We start from the raw sequence: 20,284 nt of genomic DNA, 5'->3' as shown, positions 1-20,284 counted from the left end.
ATCTCCATGAGTGGGGCCGACAAAGAGAAAACGGCATTATGTCCCCTAGGACTTTTCCTGTTCGAAAGGATGCCCCAGGGCATCTCAGGAGCTCCTGCAACCTTCCAGCAGGTCATGGAGAAGATGGTAGGGGATATGAACTTGCTTGAGGTATTGATATATCTGGATGACCTCATAGTATTTGGATCCACCTTGGAAGAAAATAAAGCGAGGTGTTATGCCGTTGGCCCCCTCCTTTGTGAAAATCGCAAGAACTCTAGTTAAGGGGGGGTCAACTGACCCAAGAGAGAGAGACGTGCGAAAGACCACGTTCTCCCAAGAAGCAGAATAAAAGTGACTTTGACTATTGTCTCATGGAGACCACCTGAAAAGCCCTCAGGCAAAGTGGGCTGGTTGAGAGAGAGATCGCATTACCTGCAACTTGATTGACACCTGCGATCCCGTGAAGAAGTATAAAGGCGGGTCTGAGGGGAGGACCCTCAGATGCACCAAGGAAACACACGAAGGAGAAACGCTAGAAATCCTGCGACAGCGTTTTAATAGCTACAGCCGGTGGTGGGGTTCGTGTGCGTCCTTCCCTTGCCTGGGATTGGCGACTTCACCACGGAAGACGGCCTAGCTACAGGGGAAGCCACAGATGAGAGTCCATTCCCCCAACGAGACTTCCGACTACCTCCTACAGGTTGGAAAACCTGTCGGGTAAATGCTTCATGTTCTCTGTCTTTCTAACTAAAAGTGCACCAACGCGACACTTCCGTCGGCAACTAAGTGAAACTGCCGTGATCTAAAAGACTTTTAGATATCCAGTGAACGATCTAAAATCTACATTACCCCTAGACGACGATCGAGCTTGTGTTTTGAATGATTATTATTACACCGGTGTTTTAGATTGAGTTTTGATTATCTGAATGTTTTGTATTAACCATACGTTTGTGCCCTTGTTGAATAAAACGGTTGAAAATAGTAGCATCCGACTCAGCTGATCCATCTATCTTTGCTGGTAAGTTACCTGGTTACGGGGTTTTCGTAACAGAGGCTGCTGAAGGTGCTGGGCCATCTGAAAGCTGAAGAGTTAAAACTTTCCCAGGACAGGTGCCAGTTCTGCCAAATGTCTGCTAGCTATGTTGAACACACAGTCTCACGAGATGGGGTAGCTACAAACCCAGCCAAATTCAAGGCAGTTGCCACTTAGCCCAGACCCCAAACTGTGGGTGCTCCGCACTTGTTCCTTGGGTTCTGTGGTTACTATCAGAGGTTTGTGAAAGGCTACGCAAAAGTGAGTCACCCTTTGAATCAGCTTCTGTGCGGTTACCCTCCCTTAGGGAAGAAAGGGAGGGGGAAAAAGGACAGCAGGGTGGAGAGTATCACAGTTATAACTGCACTGGAAATGAAGCTACTAGGTACTCGCCATATTATCTGATGCTTGTGCATGAGGCAAGGTTGCCCACTGACCTTTGTTTTGGGACTGATGAAGTGGGGTTTGGCCACAGGACAGAGGGCTCCAAGTTGCAGGTGGGCACGAGTGATAGATCCGGGGAGGCCTCATCAGACAGACCAGAAATATCCGCAGAAGTGTCGGAACCTGAAGAGTAGGATGAGGGGGTGTAGAGGTCTCAGAGAATTAGGAGAGCACCGGATAGGCTAGCTTACATAGCACCAGGGGAAGAGAGTATGTTGGGGAGCTATGTCACTGCCTTTTACACCTGGACTGGGCTTTGTGTTTTGCAGGAAGGGGTAGGCGAATTATCTCAACGTCATGAGGACATGACTAAATTTGGTGAGGGGAGAGTGTAACATGCTGTAAGGTTTCACTGCTAATGTAATGGTTTCTCTGTAGCAGCAATGTTTGGGTTATGACAAGAGATAACGGGGTTTGGAATGCTGGGGCTATCCAATGAGAGAAATGTTGTTCTTTCTTGTGAGTCTGGAAGAGAGACTTTCGTGGACTTTTGGCGGGGAGAGATGAGGAGAGAAGACGCAAATGGAGAGAGTTGGGAGACCGCCGCACGGAGTGGACTTGGAGCGAGGGTCCGAAGGTCAACGACGATCAGAGGAGGTTGATGGTGGACGACCAGCTTATCAGTGAACTCCAACATTGTGCAATAGATTGTTACATGAGAATGGGCCCTTTCTCTTTTTTTTGTTTTCTTTACTAACTAGTCAAAGTAAGAATTATAAAGCTCAATCATTTAATTCCATATTGTGTACTTTTTTTAAATTTCAGGGTACTGATTTGTAACAGGGGACACATCGTGCAGCATCCACCCAATGACATTTCTTAAGTTTGGCCGGGCCGGGGGCTATCACCCCCTATATTAAGCTGCTAGCCGAAGTGAGAGTTACATCTGAATGTATGTAACGCATGGAATAAGCCCTTCATCTGGACAGCTGGACTCTCTGTCCCATCCTGAAAAATCAATTGTACATTTCACTCCGCAGATGCTGTTTGACCCACTGATTTCTTCCGTCTGTTGTTCCAGATTATAACATCTGCTGTCTCGTGTACCTCCTGTGAAGGAACACATGGACAACTTTTGGCTGGAAAGATCAGGAAACAGCAACGAGGGAATTCCTCGTTGAGGAGAACATTGAAGCAGCATGGACAGACACAAAGAAAGGCATGAATCATGTTAAAGGATAAATACATTCTCCAAAAAGAAAATGCTAGTTATACTCACCACTTGAGCATCAATTGCCACCTGGGCAAATCCTTTCCGTCGTCTCCAAAATATTCTATAGGTCTCATCACTGAACAGTGCTTCCCGGACTCCACCTGGTGAGATGGCCAACAAGTGTCCATTTTTCAAAGCTTTGACACATTCCTCTTGAGGACCATGCATTACACTAAAAACTTCCAACAACAATTTAAAACCTAAAAAAACAAATTTTAAACTCCATTAGTAATATTAACTACCAGTTATCAGAGTGACATTGAAGACAAAAAAGTGAAGAAACTGAACTGTATAGTACTATAGTCTCAAAAGGGTTGATGGCTTAATATTTAGTTTGGTTTTCAAAATCTACTAGTTTTCATACTCTTACTTGAAATCTTATTGTTATTTTCCAGCTGCTTGATTCATTTGACGTCATCCATCAACACTTAAATCTTGATTAATTCCAAAGGAAATTCAGCAAGGAGAAAGAATGGAGGATTGGATTCTAGGTTACACAAGAATTTGTTACTAGGTTGGGTCAAGTTATAGAAGGCTCTTCAAGTATATTCTTACTCAGACATAGAACCAATGAGTATCAACAATAGGATGTGACATAGCAAGACAGTATTACAAGTTATTGTTCTGAATGTTTTATTTGTTAGAGCTGAAAAGACCAAAAAAAAGCACTGAAAAAGGATAGCTTTGAAGATGAAAGTGCATATGAGTGAGGATCTCAATGGTAATAAGACAAGATAAGATGAGATAAAACTTTATTTATCCCAAAGGAAATTATTGTTGCCCAGTTGCTCAGTCAAAAATGTATTCTTTAAAATACAAAATGTAAGCATTGAGGTATGAAAAGAGTAGGAAATGTGCAATAAAAAGTAATAGGGCAAAATAGAGACGTGCAATGAAACCATGTACTTGTATACTTGAGGAGTTGTAGAGTGTTATAACCACAGGCAGAAAGGATCTCCTGTGCTGTTCAGTGGTACACCTCGGTGGAATTAGTCTGTAACTAAAGGCGCTCCTCTGTTTGTCCAGTGTGTCATGGAAGGGGTGAGAGGATTGCCACCTGTATATTAAAAATTTGAGATGGAAATCATATGACTGCAGATATTGTTTTAAAATGTCATGAAGTTCTCTGTCGAGATTTTCTTTCACAGAAATCATTTATGAGAATGAAAGCATTGTAACATTGTAACTCTAGTAGTTTTGCCACAGGCAGTTGTGGAGGCTAAGACTTTACGCATATTTAAGGCAGAGGTTGATTGATTCTTGATTGGTCGGGGTATGAAGGGATATGGGGAGAAGGAAGGCAATTGGGGCTGAGAGGGAAATTGAATCAGCCATGATGAAATGGCAGAGCAGACTCGATGGGCCAAATGGCCTAATTCTGCTCCTAAATCTTATGGTTTTAGGACCTACATTCACTACAGGCATAGAATGCATATTTGCGGCATCACTCAATGTAAAGTTCTCAAAAAATTTTGGGTAAAATATTGGGGTTTCTATAGTTTATTAATACAACAAAATGGACTACATCTTTAAGCAGTCAGTCAATTACAATCATCATCATTAAGTGCTGTATTATATGATGTAGGCGATCATAGTCTCATGACCATGATTGTTCTTGGCAAATTTTTCTGCACAAATGGTTTGCCACTTACCCTGATTTGGGTGGGGGGGTTGTTAATTATCAATTTATTCATTTATCAATTATAGTACATCTTCAAACAATTATGGAAAATGGTGTTTATGATGATAAAGACCTACTGACTACTTCTGGACATAATTCCTTAAGTTTTGTTTGTTAACAATACAAAGTACAGATAATAATATATTAACTACATTGAAGAGTGAATTGAAAATAGTTCTTTCTCTGCCAACACTAAACCCAAACAAGACCACATACTGGAGACCCACTATGATTCTGCCAGTTTTGTTGCCTTCCTAGCCATTTGACTGCAATTTCATACCAGCTGTTTAAATACCAGCACAGAGAGGGAGTGGAGATCAATTAATTCAAATGGTCAACTTCCCTTCTGATGTTGAGCTGATAATGAATTCTCTTTAAACTAGTGATCATAACTGTCAATTCTAGCAGATTTTTCAAAATTAGTGGCATTTAATTCAATAAATAGGCATCCGTTAGTCTTGAGAGACCATGGACTTGTGCCTTGGAAAGTTTCCAGGGCACAGGCCTGGGCAGGGTTGTATGGGAGACCAGAAGTTACCCATGCTGCAAGTCTCCCCTCTCCACACCACCGATGCTGTCCAAGGGAAGGGCAAAGGCTGATACAGCTTGGCACTGGTGTCATCACAGAGCAATGTGTGGTTGCTCTGTGCAAGGACACAACACACTGCCTTAGCTGAGGCTCGAACTAGTGACCTTCAGATCACTAGACCTACGCCTTAATCACTTGGCCATGCGCCAACAATAGATAGATTCAATAGATATACTTGAAATGAGGAAGAATTAGAGTAGGATACATAGCCACAAATCGATTTCCAAAGTAAATAGATTTTGTACAGGATTCACTTCTGCTTTTCTAAGAAGTGTGCAGCATGGAAATGTACTGATGTACTAAAGTTTGCAAGCTGGAATGTATTTTTTGTTTTGTTTAATGTGAAGCAGTGGAGATTCAAGATGTCATTGACTTGAAACATCAGCTCTGCTTTCTTCCCCACAGACGCTGCTTTACTGCTGAGCACTTATGTCAACCCGTAACTGTTACCTGCTCAGTTGAGGAAAAACACCAGAGACACGAAATTACCTCTGAAACGGTTTTTATTCAGAGAGGAGTTCGCAGCCCCACGCACTTCGGGCGCAAGGTAGCCAACTCCCAATTTGTCGGTTTACAAAGATCATACTTATACCCAAAAGCAGGGTACTACATTCACAAATATGATTACCGATTTGAATTCATCAATTGATTCACTACTGCATAGCTAAGCATGCGAAATACTCAGAATTTAGCAAAGGTTAAAGTGTAATGCCTAGAATTAATACTGATGTACTTCAGGACACTTGAAATAGGTATCCTTAAAATATTTTGCCCAGCACATTGTCTTGTGGTTGTAGGTTCCCTTTTCCTTGTGGTCTCCACGTCTGGCCTGGCACCTTATTTTAGCTACCTCTCCTTACTTCCCCAATGACGTACCTCTCTCTTGTCCTGTCTACATATTTTGCTACACTTACCCCTCGCCCACCCCCTCTACATGTACCCCTTACCCTTTTCTCATTCTCACTTAGAGCCATTTGCTTTCATTTCAGGACTTCCAGCATATGGAGGCTTTTATAAAAATCTTCAGCAAATCACGTGCTCCTTAGTCAATGTTGAGAATTTACAGGATAAACCTTAACCACCTTAAAAAGCAGATGCGATTTCAGTTAACATCTTATCCTCAATTTTTTTTAATCTATGAGCAAAACATCAGTCTTCATTCAAGTCCACGAGTTTTATGCTCATGCTTCTGCAGTGAATGCCACCCACAATACTTGGATGCAGTGTATTCAACTGAGATAGAGTTGGACATCAGGAACAGGGAATAATTAACCAATGTTTTCTGTCAATGATGGTCTCCTCTATTTACAGTACTTCATAGATTCACTGATATCAACTTACAAATCAGAATTGTACTGATCCAAATAGTGAGTTCCTGCATCACAGGAAGGTCTTGCATAATGCAGTCTTGCACGTGGTCATAACACATTATGTCCGATCCCATGAAATAGATGAAAAAAGCTTGCAGCAAAAGAAAGCAGATCTCCACACAAAGCTGAATGACAAATCTGTCAAGGTGCTTGAAAATATCCCTAATGTTAGTATTTGAAAACTTATAATTTAATGCAACAATGAAAAATTTCAACATCCAATGCAAGCAAACATGATCAAAGTTTAAATTATCTGATGTTTGTCATTATCCCTCAACAATAGTTCCTCTTCCATTGAAACACAGATTTGTTTTCACTGTCTAACCTGCTACAGGCTCAGCAAGAACATTCCAAGTGTCATGGAAATGTAGCACGTCTGAATTCCATGACAGGAGTATCTTAAGAATGCAAGCCACAAAACCCACACAAGGGACAATTTGCAACGTTGTGGTATCTGTATTCATGTGGGAATCTCAAATGGTGCCATTTATGGCAAAATATTGGCAATTCAGTGAAGAGCTGATAGTCCTTCAAGACAACTTCTGAAGAAATACTTTGGGAGAATACTTCAGGCCAAGCCTACTTTAGGCTATAAATTACATTGATCCATTGCACTTACAAAGGAGTTATTCAAAGAAAACTTACTAACATATATCTAATAGCAACAAATGTTTCCTTAGATGAAATATGAAATCCAGTGTAAAGTAAATGCAAGCAAAGTATGAGAATTAGATTTATTATCATTCACATATGATGAGAAATTTATTACTTTGTGGTAGCAGTACAATGCAAAGACAGAAAAAAAACACCTATACTTTATTTCAAAGTTCAAAGTAAATTTACTATCCAAGTAGACATATGTTACCATACAAAACCCTGGAATTCATCTTCTTGCAGGCATACTCAATAAATCCAATAACCATATTAGAAGACCACACCAACAGGGCAGAGAACAGTGTGCAAAAGCCAACAAACTGTGCAAATACAAATAAAAAATAAACAAACAATAAATGTTGAGAACATGAGATAAAGAGATGAAGAGTTCTTGAAAGTGAGTTCATAGGTTGTGGCAACAGTTCAGTGACTGGACAAGTGAAGTTGACTGAAGTTATCCACTCTGGTTCAAGAGTTTGATGGTTGAGGAATAAGTCTTCTTGGACCTGGTGGCGTGAGTCCTGAGGCTCCTGTACCTTCCTGGATGTAGCAGTGAGAAAAGAGCATAACCTGGGTGGTGGGGGTCCCTGATGATGGATGCCGCCCAAATAGATGGGCTTTACCCATGATGTACTGGGCCATATCCACTATTGTTTGTAGGATTTTCCATTCAAAGGCATTGGTGTTTCTATACCAGGATGTGATGCAGCCAGTCAATATGCTCTCCAACACACATCTAGAGAAGTTTTAGATATCAAACCGAATCTTCGCAAACTTCTAAGTAGAGGCACTGTCGTGCTCTCGTCATAATTGTACTTACATGCTGGACCCATATAAATAAAAATAGTGCAAAAAATGGAAAAACAGGGTGGCGTTCATGGGCCATTTAAAAAGCTGATGTACAAGGGGAGAAGCTGATCTGAATTACAAACCACATTGGTGGCGTTGGCGAGCTTACAGATGGTATTTCAGCTGTGCTTAATCACACAGTCATGAGTGAAGAAAGATTGGAGCAGTGCGCTCAGCACACGTCCTCGAGATGCAACAGAGTTTCATAGTGAGAAGGAGTTGTTATGACCTATTCACGCTGACTAAGGTTTTCCAACAAGGAAGCTGATGATCGAACTGCAGAGGGAGGTACAGAGGCTTAGGTTTTGAAGCTTAGTTATTAGTACTGAAAGAATAATTGTGTTGAATGCCAAACTACAATTGATAAATAGTAGTCTGATGTATGTCTTATGGTCGCATAGGTGCTCCAAAGTAGTGGAGAGCCAGTGAGCAGTAGTTTGCTATTGCACTTCATGCAGCCATTTGTCTTTACCGCCATTTATGCTTCTCTGAAGCAACACAGACAAGGTTCACAACTTTTTCAGAAAACTATCACAAGTCCATTGTCCTTCTAAACATCTATGAATGTGAGCAAACTATAGAGCAAAAAAAATTCAGGTGCACTAACCCATAAAGCATTTTGATGATAAAAGGAGATTTAAATTAATACTCTTTCATGAAAGCATCAGGAAACATAAATCATTTCAGCCAAATTGTGTGAATTAGTACAACTGATGTCAGTGTTTTCCTCATAACTCATGCCACTACACCACTGGCATCTGTAAGAAATCTCCATGAATTAATCCTTAGCTTGGGGAAGATTGTATATAATTGAATTAACAAAAACCTTCAGCAGATTATCTTGAAAGCAGTAGAGAACACGGAGGAAATTCACAACCAATGATGTTACAATACAGGCTGCATTTAATTAAGAACAAAATTTCCTGGGAGACAGAAGGTGCAGTATTCCTACACTAAAATGGTCCAGTATTTCTACATTTTATTTTTAACACAACAGTGCAGTTTTCATGATTCTACGTTTGCTTGGGTTAACATTCTGTCAAGCTCCTTATTTTGCTATATATGTTTTATCTTTTTTTTTAAAATGGCACTCCAAAAATATTTATTTTGAATGGCAAACCAATCTTTCCCTTATTTAGGAAAGGATACTTTGTTGTACTTTTGCACAAAGTATTCAGCTTCAGACTGGTTAAAGTATTCTGAAAAATTATCTTTGGTTGAAACCATTAGAATTCTGCTTTTATTATTATGTTTCTTATGTGCTTGTAATTAGACAACACATTTACAAGCTCATCATGATGGAGGAAAAATCAAAGAATTGCTGAGTTCAATATGTTGTTAACAATACAAAAAAAAACTACATAGAAGGAGAGGTGGTGAACACAACAAAGCTGAAAGAATACGCACCTTAAAAATAGCTCAAATATAATTGCATCAGTTTTACAGAGAGCAGACAGGAACTGTTCCTAGCTTGAAAAACAACCAATATAATCCCCAAATATTTAACTGCTTTCACTTCTCTTTAAATTTGTCTTGAATTCATTACTAGATGTATTAGCTTTTGAAATATTAAAAAGGCTAACAAGGTTATTACTAGGGCTCGAGAAATTTAGGATTATAAAGGTCTGGGGTGCTTAAGAAGAGGAAAATGAGAGAACATTTGATTGTGCCCAAAATTGTGAAAACCCTCTACCAGATGAACCTTAACAGAACTGCCAATAACCTGATGGCATAGGCTTAAATTTATTCAAATAGTTATTGAATATTCCTTTGCCCCACTTGAAGTTGAGTGAGTATGGGATTCTGGAAAGCTCAGTCTGAAAGGACTGTGGAAGCAGTTACCTCTCACATTTAGCAATTATTTGAATAAGCACCTGATGTCCCATAAGATTCAGGGCCAAGAACTGGGAAGTGGGATTAATTTGAAGGGCACATTTTGGGTGGTTTGGATACAATGAATTAATGGCTTCCTTTTCTACTGCAAATTTTTATCAAGCTATGGTAGTAACTTCTTTAAAGTGATCTTGGCATATTGGGACCTTATAACCTATTTATTGATCATATTGCTTTCAACAGATTTGGAGAAATATTGCGATTAATATCAAAGAAGATACTAAAAGTTTTTTTTTAAATATATGAAGGGTAAAAGGGAGATAAGGGTAGATATGGGACAAATAGAAAATGATGCTGGAGATATGGTAATGACAGACACTGAGATGGCAGAGGAACTGAATGTGTATTTTGCATCAGTCTTCACAGTGGAAGACACTGCAGTATATCATTCAAGAGTGTCAGGGAAGTGAAGTATGTGCGGTGAAAATTACGACTGAGAAGATGCTCAGGAAGTTTAATGGTCTGGGGGTGGATAAATCTCTTGGACCTGATGGAATGCACCCTCAGGTTCTGAAGGAAGTAGCTGGAGAGATTGCAATAATTAACAATGATCTTTCAAGAATCAATAAATTCTGGCATTGTACTGAATGACTGGAAAATCACAAATGTTACTCTGCTATTTAAGAAGAGTGGGAGGCAGCAGAAAGGAAACTATAGACCTGTTAGCCTGACATCAGTGGTTGGGAAACTGTTAGAGTTGATTGTTAGGGATGAGATTACGGAGTACCTGGAGGGACATGACAAGATAAGCCAAAGCCAGCATAATTTCCCGAAAGGAAAATCCTGCCTGACTAACCTACTGGAATTTTTTGAGAAATTAAAGGGAGGGTAGAAAAAGGAGATGCTGAAGATGTAGTGTACTTGGATTTTCAGAAGGCCTTTGACAAGGTGCCGCTTAGCATGCTTAGCAAGATAAGAACCCATAGAAGTTACTAGCATGGGTGGAGCATTGGCTGATCAGCAGAAAACAGAGAGTGGGAATAAAGGGATCCTATTCTGGCTGGCTGCCGGTTACCAGTGGAGTTCCACAGGGGTCAGTGTTGGGACCACTGCTTTTTACGATGTATGTTAATGAATTGGACTATGGCATTAATGGATTTGTGGCTAAATTTGCTGATGATACAAAGATAGGTGGAGGAGCGGGTAGTGTTGAGGAAATAGAGAACCTGCAGAGATACTTAGATAGTTTAGGGGCAAAGAAGTGGCAAACAAAATACAATGTTGGAAAGTGTATGGTCATGCACTTTGGTGGAAGAAATAAATGGGAAGACTATTATTTAGATGGAGAGAGAATTCAAAATGCAGAGACACAAAGGGACATAGGAGCCCTTGTGCAGGATACCCTAAAGTAGTGGTCACCAACCTTTTTAAGCCCAAGATCCCCTACCTCACCCTTAGTGAAAGGCAAGATCGACCTACTCAATCGTTTAGAGAACAAACAGCTCAGATTGTACTTCCAGCTTGAGGCCCTTTATTTGGGCTAATTGTATTTTAATTACATAAAATGCCTTTGTCAAACTTTCTAATTAATTCAACCAAGAAAACACTGTAACTAGCATATCAAAAAGGCCATAGCGACATCGAGCTCATCCAATAACACCTTGAATAAGCGGTGCTGAAGCGCTTCGGCTTGAATCAAATTTATCAGTTTGACCACCAGTGTCATTACGTGAGAAAAGTCCACAACCCTCCCAGCCAAGGCCTGCTGATGAATCACACAGTGATAATCCAGGAAGTCGGGAAAATCAGGGTCATTACGGCTATAAAATCAGTGCTATAAAACCAACGTGCACACCGCGCATTGCTGGGGCCCCATCAGTAGTAAGTGCCACCAGTTTATGAATGGGGATGTCATTTTCACGGGCATTTTTTTAACTCATTGTAAATATCCTCACCTCTTGTTCTCTCCTTTAAGTGCAAAAGAGTGAGGAAGTCCTCCTTTGTTGTAAAATTCTGGAAAACCATTCTGACAAATACAACAAGCTGAGCTGTTTGCATTACATCCAGGGATTCAACGAACTGTCATGAAAAATATTCAGAGTGAAAAGTCCTTTAACACTTGTCCCTCTGAGCAGCATGTTTGCTGGGCCTTCAACTCCAATTTCAGCTCCTCAACTTTCCTGGTATTGGTGAACCATTACTGAGACACTAGTATAAGTTTCAGAGGTACACAACGTAATCACAGCACTGTTTTTGTTTCCCATTTCTTTTACATTTGGGGAACGTTGGAATTTAAAGGGGGAGAAATGCTGTGATGTGAGCATTATAAATATAAATTAATACTAATTAGGATCATGGTAATATAGCAAAACTCCCGCTACGGAAAACTGTTTGTAAAGAGAGATTGTTTCCGGGGTTGTGGGGTTTTCCTTCCGGTCTTTTCTGCCCAGTGCGCATTAGTGAAAACCTCTATGTGACATCATTTTACCATCCTAGATAAAGCTGATCCTTTTGGGCACAAAGTGGTCTTTTTTCAAAGTAGAAGTTACTACATATTTGCATCAAAAGGTTTATCAGGCATAATGTATTTGTGTATTTATTTTTCATTTTTTTTGGGATCTACTGGGAAAGTCTCAAAGATCGATGGGTGGGCGACCACTACCCTAAAGGTTAACCTCCAGGTTGAGTCGGTAGTGCAGAAGGAGAATGCAATGTTGGCATTCATTTCTAGAGGTAGAGAATATAAGAGCAGGGATGTGATGTTGAGGCTCTATAAGGCACTCGTGAGACCACACTGGGAGTATTGTGTGCAGTTTTGGGCTTCTTATTTTAGAAAGGACATACTGACATTGGAGAGGGTTCAGAGAAGATTCACAAGAATGATTCCAGGAATGAAAGGGTTACCGCATGAGGAACGTCTGGCAGCTCTTAGGCTGTATTCCCTGGAGTTCAGGACAATGAGGGGGATCTCATAGAAACATTCCGAATGTTAAAAGGCCTGAACAGATTAGATATGGCAACGTTATTTCCCATGGTAGGGGAGTCCAGGACAAGAGGGCATAACTTCAGGATTGAAGGACGTCCATTTAGAACAGAGATGTGGAGAAATTACTTGAGTCAGAGGGTGGTAAATCTGTGGAAGTTGTTGCCATGAACTGCTGTGGAGGCCAAGTCATTGGGTGCATTTAAGGCAGAGATAAATAGGTTCTTGATTAGCCAGGACATCAAAGGGTACGGGGAGAAGGCAGGGGAGTGGGGATGTCTGGAAGAATTGGATCAGCCCATGATCGAATGGTGGAGCAGACTCAATGGGCCAAATGGCCTACTTCTGCTCCTATATCTTATGGTCTTATCACAATATTTGAAATTTATCAGACTATATCAAATTCAAGCTTAACCGTGCCATTATTTTTTATACATTACAAAACAAAAATTAGAACAGGAAACAGTCAAAATATACAGGCTTGGTATATTGATATTAATATGATAATTTACATTTCATCTATAGTAATTTCAGCTTCTGTAAAATAAGTGTCATTGACTTTATATTGTATCATTTGTAAACCATATAAATCCCGCAAGAATGAACAGAAATGGAAGAAATGTACCTGGTAGCTTAAAAAGGAAATGGTCAGCTACAGAATGGCAGGTTCTTCCTTTCTGGATAATTACTCGAGCTAAGAAATAGTAATAGTCCACAGGTATGGCTCCATGATAATAAACAATCAGGGCAGGCCCTGCATGAGGGATTTTTTCTAATCCATGAACTTCATAACCTAAGGAAAAGTGGTGAAGAGTTAGTTTAAATGGTAAAGGATTTATGTATTTTATAGAAACATAAAAAACTACAGTAGAATACAGGCCCTTTGGCCCACAAAGGTATGCCAAACACGTCCATACCTTAGAAATTACTAGGCTTACCTATAGCCCTCTACTTTATTAAGCTCCATGTACCGATCTAAAAGCCTCTTAAAAGACCCTATTGTATCCACTATTTTATAGAGAATATAACATTTTACAAGCTATAATTGTTATTTTATGTTGACTGTTCAAAAAAGGAAATTAATTGCTAAAGATTCTGATTACAGCAAACATTCAGTCATATAAGCCTGAAAAAGCAGATGAGAATTAAATTGCTGTCTGAAATCTTCCATCTGTCTCTATTCTGCCTAACCTTCCAGCTAATCTAAGTCCCTCCATGTCCTTAAGCAATTATCCTTTCCTTCCACAATTCTACCCTTCTTCGTGTGGTCAAGCTTATTTAACAAACCACAGACGTCATCATCATCTGTCATTTCTATGAACAAATAACTTACATTATTTTCATACATTAGTCTTATTATCAATTTGTTAGATTTAGATGTATTGTTCCCATTTAAACATGCCAAGCAAATCAAGAAAACAGTGACTACGGTACTATATGTTAATTTATATTTATCCAAGTATATGAAGAATTTACCATTGAAAGGTGAAAATACATCAATCATCTGTCTTTAGTGGATGATGGAATACCACTAATAGTTATAACAAACCCATTACTTTAACCAAAGTTCAAAATAAATTTATTTTCACCATAAGTCTCCGGGTCCTGACAGGATATTCCCTGGGACCTTGAGGGAAGTTAGTGTAGAAATAGCAGGGGCTCTGACAGAAATATTTCAAATGTCATTAGAAACTGGGATGGTGCCAGAGGATTGGCATATTGCTCATGTGGTTCTATTGTTTAAAAAGGGTTCTAAGAGTAAACCTAGCAACTCTTAATTCTCTGAGATTCATTTTCCTGTGGGTATACTCAGCAAATCTATAGAATAGTAACTATAACAGGATCAATGAAAGTCAACAAACCATGCAAAGGCAATATAAACAAACAAATAAATAGCAAGAAATAACAAAAACCTGAAATAATAAGATAAAGAGTCCTTAAAGTGAGATCATTGTTTGCGGGAACATCTCAATGGATGGGCAAGTGAGTGCAGTTATTCCCTTTGATCAAGAGCCTGATGGTTGAAGGGTATTAACTGGTCTTGAACACTGATAGTTATAACCTTCTACCTGTTGGCAGCAGCAAGCAAAGAACATGGCCAAGGTGGTAAGGATCTCTAATAATGGATGCTCCTTGTCTACAACCGCCTTTCATATAGATGTGCTCAATGGTTGGAAGGATGTTACCTGTGTTTAAACCTAAATGCCTGAAACTGTGGTGAGCAAAACTGTTCTAAATGTTCTTACTGCTTATTAATCATCAACTATCAGTGATAAAAATCACTGCTTTTTGAATACATACACACATAACTGACACTATTTAAAGACTATTCATTCTAAGCATGATGTACTGTTTAATTGATAGACAAGTGCACATAACTGACACCGGCTGGAAACTTCAGCAACAGTCTCCTGTCAGAATTAAGTGGCACAGTGTCCCAAATAAAAAAAATGAATCCCGGATAATTTCTCCACCAGTTTTTGTTCTTTAAGAGTTGTTTCAAGTAAGCAACTGTTTCGATTAAAAGATGGCCCAAACAACCGGAATCCACTGTACATTATATTACATACAGTATATTAAAAAATTAAATTAAGTAAGTAATGAAAAAAGATAGCAAAAAATAGTGAGATAGTGTTCAAGGGTTGGTTCATTGTCTTATCAGAAATATGTTGGCAGAAGGAAAGATCATGTTCCTAAAACATTGAGTGTGTCTCTTCAGGTTCCTGCTCCTCCCTCCTGATGGCAGCAATGAGAACAGTACGTTATTGGGTCCTTAATGATAGATGCTGTCTTTTTGCAGCATTGCCTGTTGATGATGACTTTGATGCTAGATGGGTTGCATTTAAATTTGAGGGGGACGAATATCCTGGCAGAGAGATTTGCAAAGGATATTGGGGAGAGTTTGAACTAGAATTGTGGGGGGGGGGAACCGAATAGAGAAAACCTGGAGACAGTGCGAAAGGGAGGATAGGCAGGTGATAGAGAAGGATCACTCAGACCGATGGTTTGTGATGTGTCGTTTTTAATGTGAGGAGTATTATGAATAAAGTGGATGAGCTTAGAGCGTGGATCAGTACTTGGAGCTATGATGCTGTGGCCATTACAGAGACTTGGATGGTGCAGGGGCAGGAATGGCTACTTCAAGTGTCAGGCTTTAGATGTTTCAGAAAGGACAGGGAGGTAGGCAAAAGAGGTGGGGGCATGGCACTGTTGATCAGAGATAGTGTCACGGTTGCAGAAAAGCAGAAAGTCATGGAGGGGGTTGTCTACGGAGTCTCTGTGGGTGGAAGTTAGGAATAGGAAGGGGTCAATAACTCTACTGGGTGTTTTTTTTTTATATAGACAACCCAATAGTAACAGGGACATTGAGCAGCAGATAGGGAGACAGATTCTGGAAAGGAGTTTTTGTGGTGGGAGATTTTGATTTCCCAAATATTGATTGGCATCTCCCTAGAGTGAGGGGTTTAGATGGGGTGGAGTTTGTTAGGTGTGTTGACAAAATATGTAGATAAGCATACAAGAGAAGAGTCTGTACTTGATCTGGTATTGGGAAATTAACCTGGTCAGGTGTCAGATCTCTCAGTGGCAGAGCATTTTGAAAATAGTGATCACAATTCTATCTCCTTTATCATCGCATTGGAGAGGGATAGGAACAGGTAAGTTAGGGAAATGTTTAATTGGAGTAAGGGGAAATATGAGGCTATCAGGCAAGAACATGGAAGCATAAATTGGAAACAGATGTTCTCAGGGAAATGTTTGGAAGAAATGTGGCAAATGTTCAGGGGATATTTGCATGGGGTTCTGTGTAGATATGTTCCAATGAAACAGGGAAAGGATGGTAGGGTACAGTAACCATGGTGTACAAAGGCTGGTGTAAACCTAGTCAAGAAGAAGAGATCTTACGAAAGGTTTAAAAAAATCTAGGTAATGATAGAGATCTAGAAGATTATAAGGCTCCCAGGAAGGAGATTAAGAATGAAATTAGGAGAGCCAGAAGGGACCATGAGAAGGCCTTGGCGAGCAGGATTAAGGAAAACCCCCAGGGCATTCTACAAGTATGTGAAGAGCAAGAGGATGAGATGTGACAGAATAGGACCAATCAAGTGTGACTGTGGAAAAGTTTGTATGGAACCAGAGGAAATAGCAGAGGTACTTAATGAGTACTTTGCTTCAGTATTCACTACGGAAAAGGATCTTAGCGATTGTAGGGATGACTTGCAGCAGACTGAAAAGCTTGAGCATGTAGATATTAAGGAAGAGGATGTGCTGGAGCTTTTAGAAAGCATCAAGTTGGATAGGTCACTGGGACCGGAGGGGATGTACCCCAGGCTACTGTGGGAAGTGAAGGAGGAGATTGCTGAGCCTCTGGAAATGATCTTTGCATCATCAATGAGGACGGGAGATGTTCCGGAGGATTGGAGGGTTGCAGATGTTGTTCTCTTATTCAAGAAAGGGAGTAAGGATAGCCCAAGAAATTATAGACCAGTGAGTCTTACTTCAGTGGTGGTAAGTTGATAGAGAAGATCCTGAAAGGCAGAATTTATGAACATTTGGAGGCATAATATGATTAGGAACAGTCAGCATGGCTTTGTCAAAGGCAGGTCGTGCCTTATGAGCCTGATTGAATTTTTTGAGGATGTGTCTAAAAACATTGATGAAGGTAGAGCTGCAGATGTAGTGATTATGGATTTCAGCAAGGCATTTGATAAGGTACCATATGCAAGGCTTATTGAGAAAGTAAGGAGGCATGGGATCCAAGGGGACATTGCTTTGTGGATCCAGAACTGGCTTGCCCACAGAAGGCAAAGAGTGGTTGTAGACGAGTCATATTCTGCATGGAGGCCAGTGGCCAGTGGTGTGCCTCAGGGATTTGTTCTGGGACCCTTACTCTTTGTAATTTTTATAAATGACCTGGATGAGGAAGTGGAGGGATGGGTTAGTAAATTTGATGATGACACAAAGGTTGGGAGGGTGTTGTGTATAGTGTGGAGGGCTGTCAGAGGTTATAGCGGGACATTGATAGGATGCAAAACTGGGCTGAGAAGTGGCAGATGGAGTTTAACCCAGATACGTGTGAAGTGGTTCATTTTGGTAGGTCAAATATGATGGCAGAATATAGCATTAATGGCAAGACTCTTGGCAGTGTGGAGGATCAGAGGGATCACTGGGTCTGAGTCCATAGGACACTCAAAGCTGTTACGCAGGTTGACTCTGTGGTTAAAAAGGCATACAGTGTATTGGCCTTCATCAATCGTGGGATTGAGTTTAAGAGCCAAGAGGTAATGCTGCAGCCATATAGGACCAGGGTCAGACCCCACTTGAAGTACAGTACTCATTTCTGGTTGCCTCACTACAGGAAGGACGTGGAAACCATAGAAAGGGTGCAGAGGAGATTTACAAGGATGTTGCTGGATTGGGTAACATGCCTTATGAGAATAGGTTGAGTGAACTCAATCTTTTCTCCTTGGAGCGACAGAGGACAAGAGGTGACCTAATAGAGGTTTGCATGATAATGAGAGGAATGGGTCATGTGGATAGTCAGAGGCTTTTTCCCCAGGGCTGAAATGGCTAGCATGAGAGAGCATAGTTTTAAGATGCTTGGAAGTAGGTACAGAGGAGATGTCAGGATAAGTTTTCTTTTTACGCAGAGAGTAGTGAGTGCGTGGAATGGGCTGCTGGCAGCGGTGATGGAGGCGGAAACGTTAGGGTCTTTTAGGAGATTCCTGGATGGATATGTGTAGCTTAGAAAAATAGAGGGCTATGGGTAGTTCTAAGGTAAGGACATGTTCGACACAGCTTCGTGGGCAGAAGGGCCTGTATTGTGCTGTAAATTTTCTGTGTTCCTATGTTTCACATGTAATGTTTCAAACAAATTCACAAATTTTCTTACCTTCAAGATTGGTCCCAAATATGATCAGAACTAATCTGTGTTTAAGATAACTTAAGTAGCTCATCCGCATGAAACCGAACTCCTTTGAAATAGTACAGTAAATTATTCCTGCCTAGAATTTCTTAACCTTTTCCTCTCTGAATTATTTTAGCTAAGGAAGCATTTCTCTTGCAGGTTCTTAACTATTCTGCCTACTCTAAAAATGTCCATTAAATCTACAATATGCACTATATATTCTCACAATCTCATCAGTACTCAGTTTCAATTTAATCAACAACTTTTTGAGAATTCTGACAAGAAAATATTTTTAATGGTTTCTAATTTTTAACTGTTTCCTCTAATTACCACCCTCTTTTTACATAAGATCTCTGTATGTCTCATCATCCCTCAATTTTTTATCTATTCCACTCCACACATGGATCTTTTCAGCAGAACTTACACCCTTTCTGCACCAATAAAAATGGTTTGAAATCATATTCAGTCACTAAGGTGAGTTCTCCATTCTTTTCCTTTTCACGGCATTCAACCTGTGCTGCCCTTGAACAGTCCCTTGCTATCAGATCAAACTGATTTCCAAAAATTACTTCAAAGAAATCCCTAAAAATCAGATCAGAATCATAAAATAGTATGGCATGGGAGGTGACTTAGCATGAAGTTGATTCGGACTCGTGGTGGAACAATAGTGTCAGTCTCATTTCTCTGGATACTTGGGCAAACTTAATTTTCTCTGTTGTATTGAGCCATGAACTCCAGAAAAACTGATGGAAAGTGCTGCAAGTTTAAGGTATTACACCCGCAGTATTTTATGATTCCAATCAGTTTTAATGATATTTGGATTCTCCAAGCTTGCATACTAGAATAATATGCAAAGTAAATAAAGAAAAATAAAACATATTCAGAAAGATTTCAAATATTAAGAAAACTGATTAATTTGGTCACAGTGATTAACAATTGACCAAACTGAATTACATCAGAGAATAAAAAATGCATTGATTAATTGTTGGATGGCAACATTGGAAAAACTTTGTGGATTTTTCTACAACCAGATTTATAGCATTCAAAGAATGTGATGCATCAGCAGATGGGGAGTACATATCCAAATAAGCTTTAACACTGAATATAAAGATGGATCAGATTCTACCCAGATCCATGCAGTTCCTAATCATTCGAAGTACAGTGGTGCTTGAAAACTTGTGAACCCTGTAGAATTTTCTCTATTTCTGCATAAATATCGACTAAAATGTCATCAGATCTTCACACAAGTCCTTGAACTAGATAAAGAAATCCTAATTAAGTAAATAACACAAAAACTATACTTACTGTATTCATTTACTTATTGAGAAAAATTGATCCAATATTACATGTATTTGTTGGGAAAAGTATGTGAACCTTTGCTTTCAGAAACTGGTGTGACTCCCTTGAACAGCAATAACTACAACCAAATACTTCTGGTAACTGTTCATCAGTCCTGCACATTGGCTTGGAGGAATTTTTTGTCATTCCTCCTTACAAAACTGCTTCAACTCTGTTGGTGGGCTTCCTTGCATAAACTGTTTGCTTCAGATCCTTCCACAGTATTTCTATAGGATTAAGATCAGGACTTTGACTCAGCCATTCCAAAACACAAGTTTTTTTTCTTTTTAAACCATTCTGTTGTTGATTCACTCTCGCCTTTCAGATCATTGTTTATTGCATTATCCAACTTCTCTGAAGACTGCTACACTGACATTCTCCTGTAAAATGTTTTGATACAATTTAGAATT

The 20,284-nt window shown here is 39.8% G+C and overlaps 1 protein-coding gene across 5 annotated transcripts in view; it reads right to left on the bottom strand.

Moving 5' to 3' along the window:
- Positions 1-20,284, bottom strand: part of tmem68 (transmembrane protein 68) — an 86,692-nt gene that overhangs the window by 51,995 nt on the left and 14,413 nt on the right. For 3 of the 5 annotated variants that reach the window (XM_073042233.1, XM_073042219.1, XM_073042253.1), the window contains exons 3-4: positions 13,257-13,424; positions 2,679-2,872 (exon numbers count right to left, since the gene is read on the bottom strand). In XM_073042233.1, the coding sequence (XP_072898334.1) occupies positions 2,679-2,872; positions 13,257-13,424 (362 nt within the window). The remainder of the gene's footprint in view (positions 1-2,678; positions 2,873-13,256; positions 13,425-20,284) is intronic. The other 2 variants (XM_073042224.1, XM_073042243.1) reach the window with 2 other exon arrangements.

The sequence above is a fragment of the Hemitrygon akajei genome, chromosome 1 (genome assembly GCF_048418815.1).
Source record: "Hemitrygon akajei chromosome 1, sHemAka1.3, whole genome shotgun sequence".
In the NCBI taxonomy this organism is placed as follows: domain Eukaryota; kingdom Metazoa; phylum Chordata; class Chondrichthyes; order Myliobatiformes; family Dasyatidae; genus Hemitrygon; species Hemitrygon akajei.
This window is presented reverse-complemented; position numbering and strand designations above follow the sequence as displayed.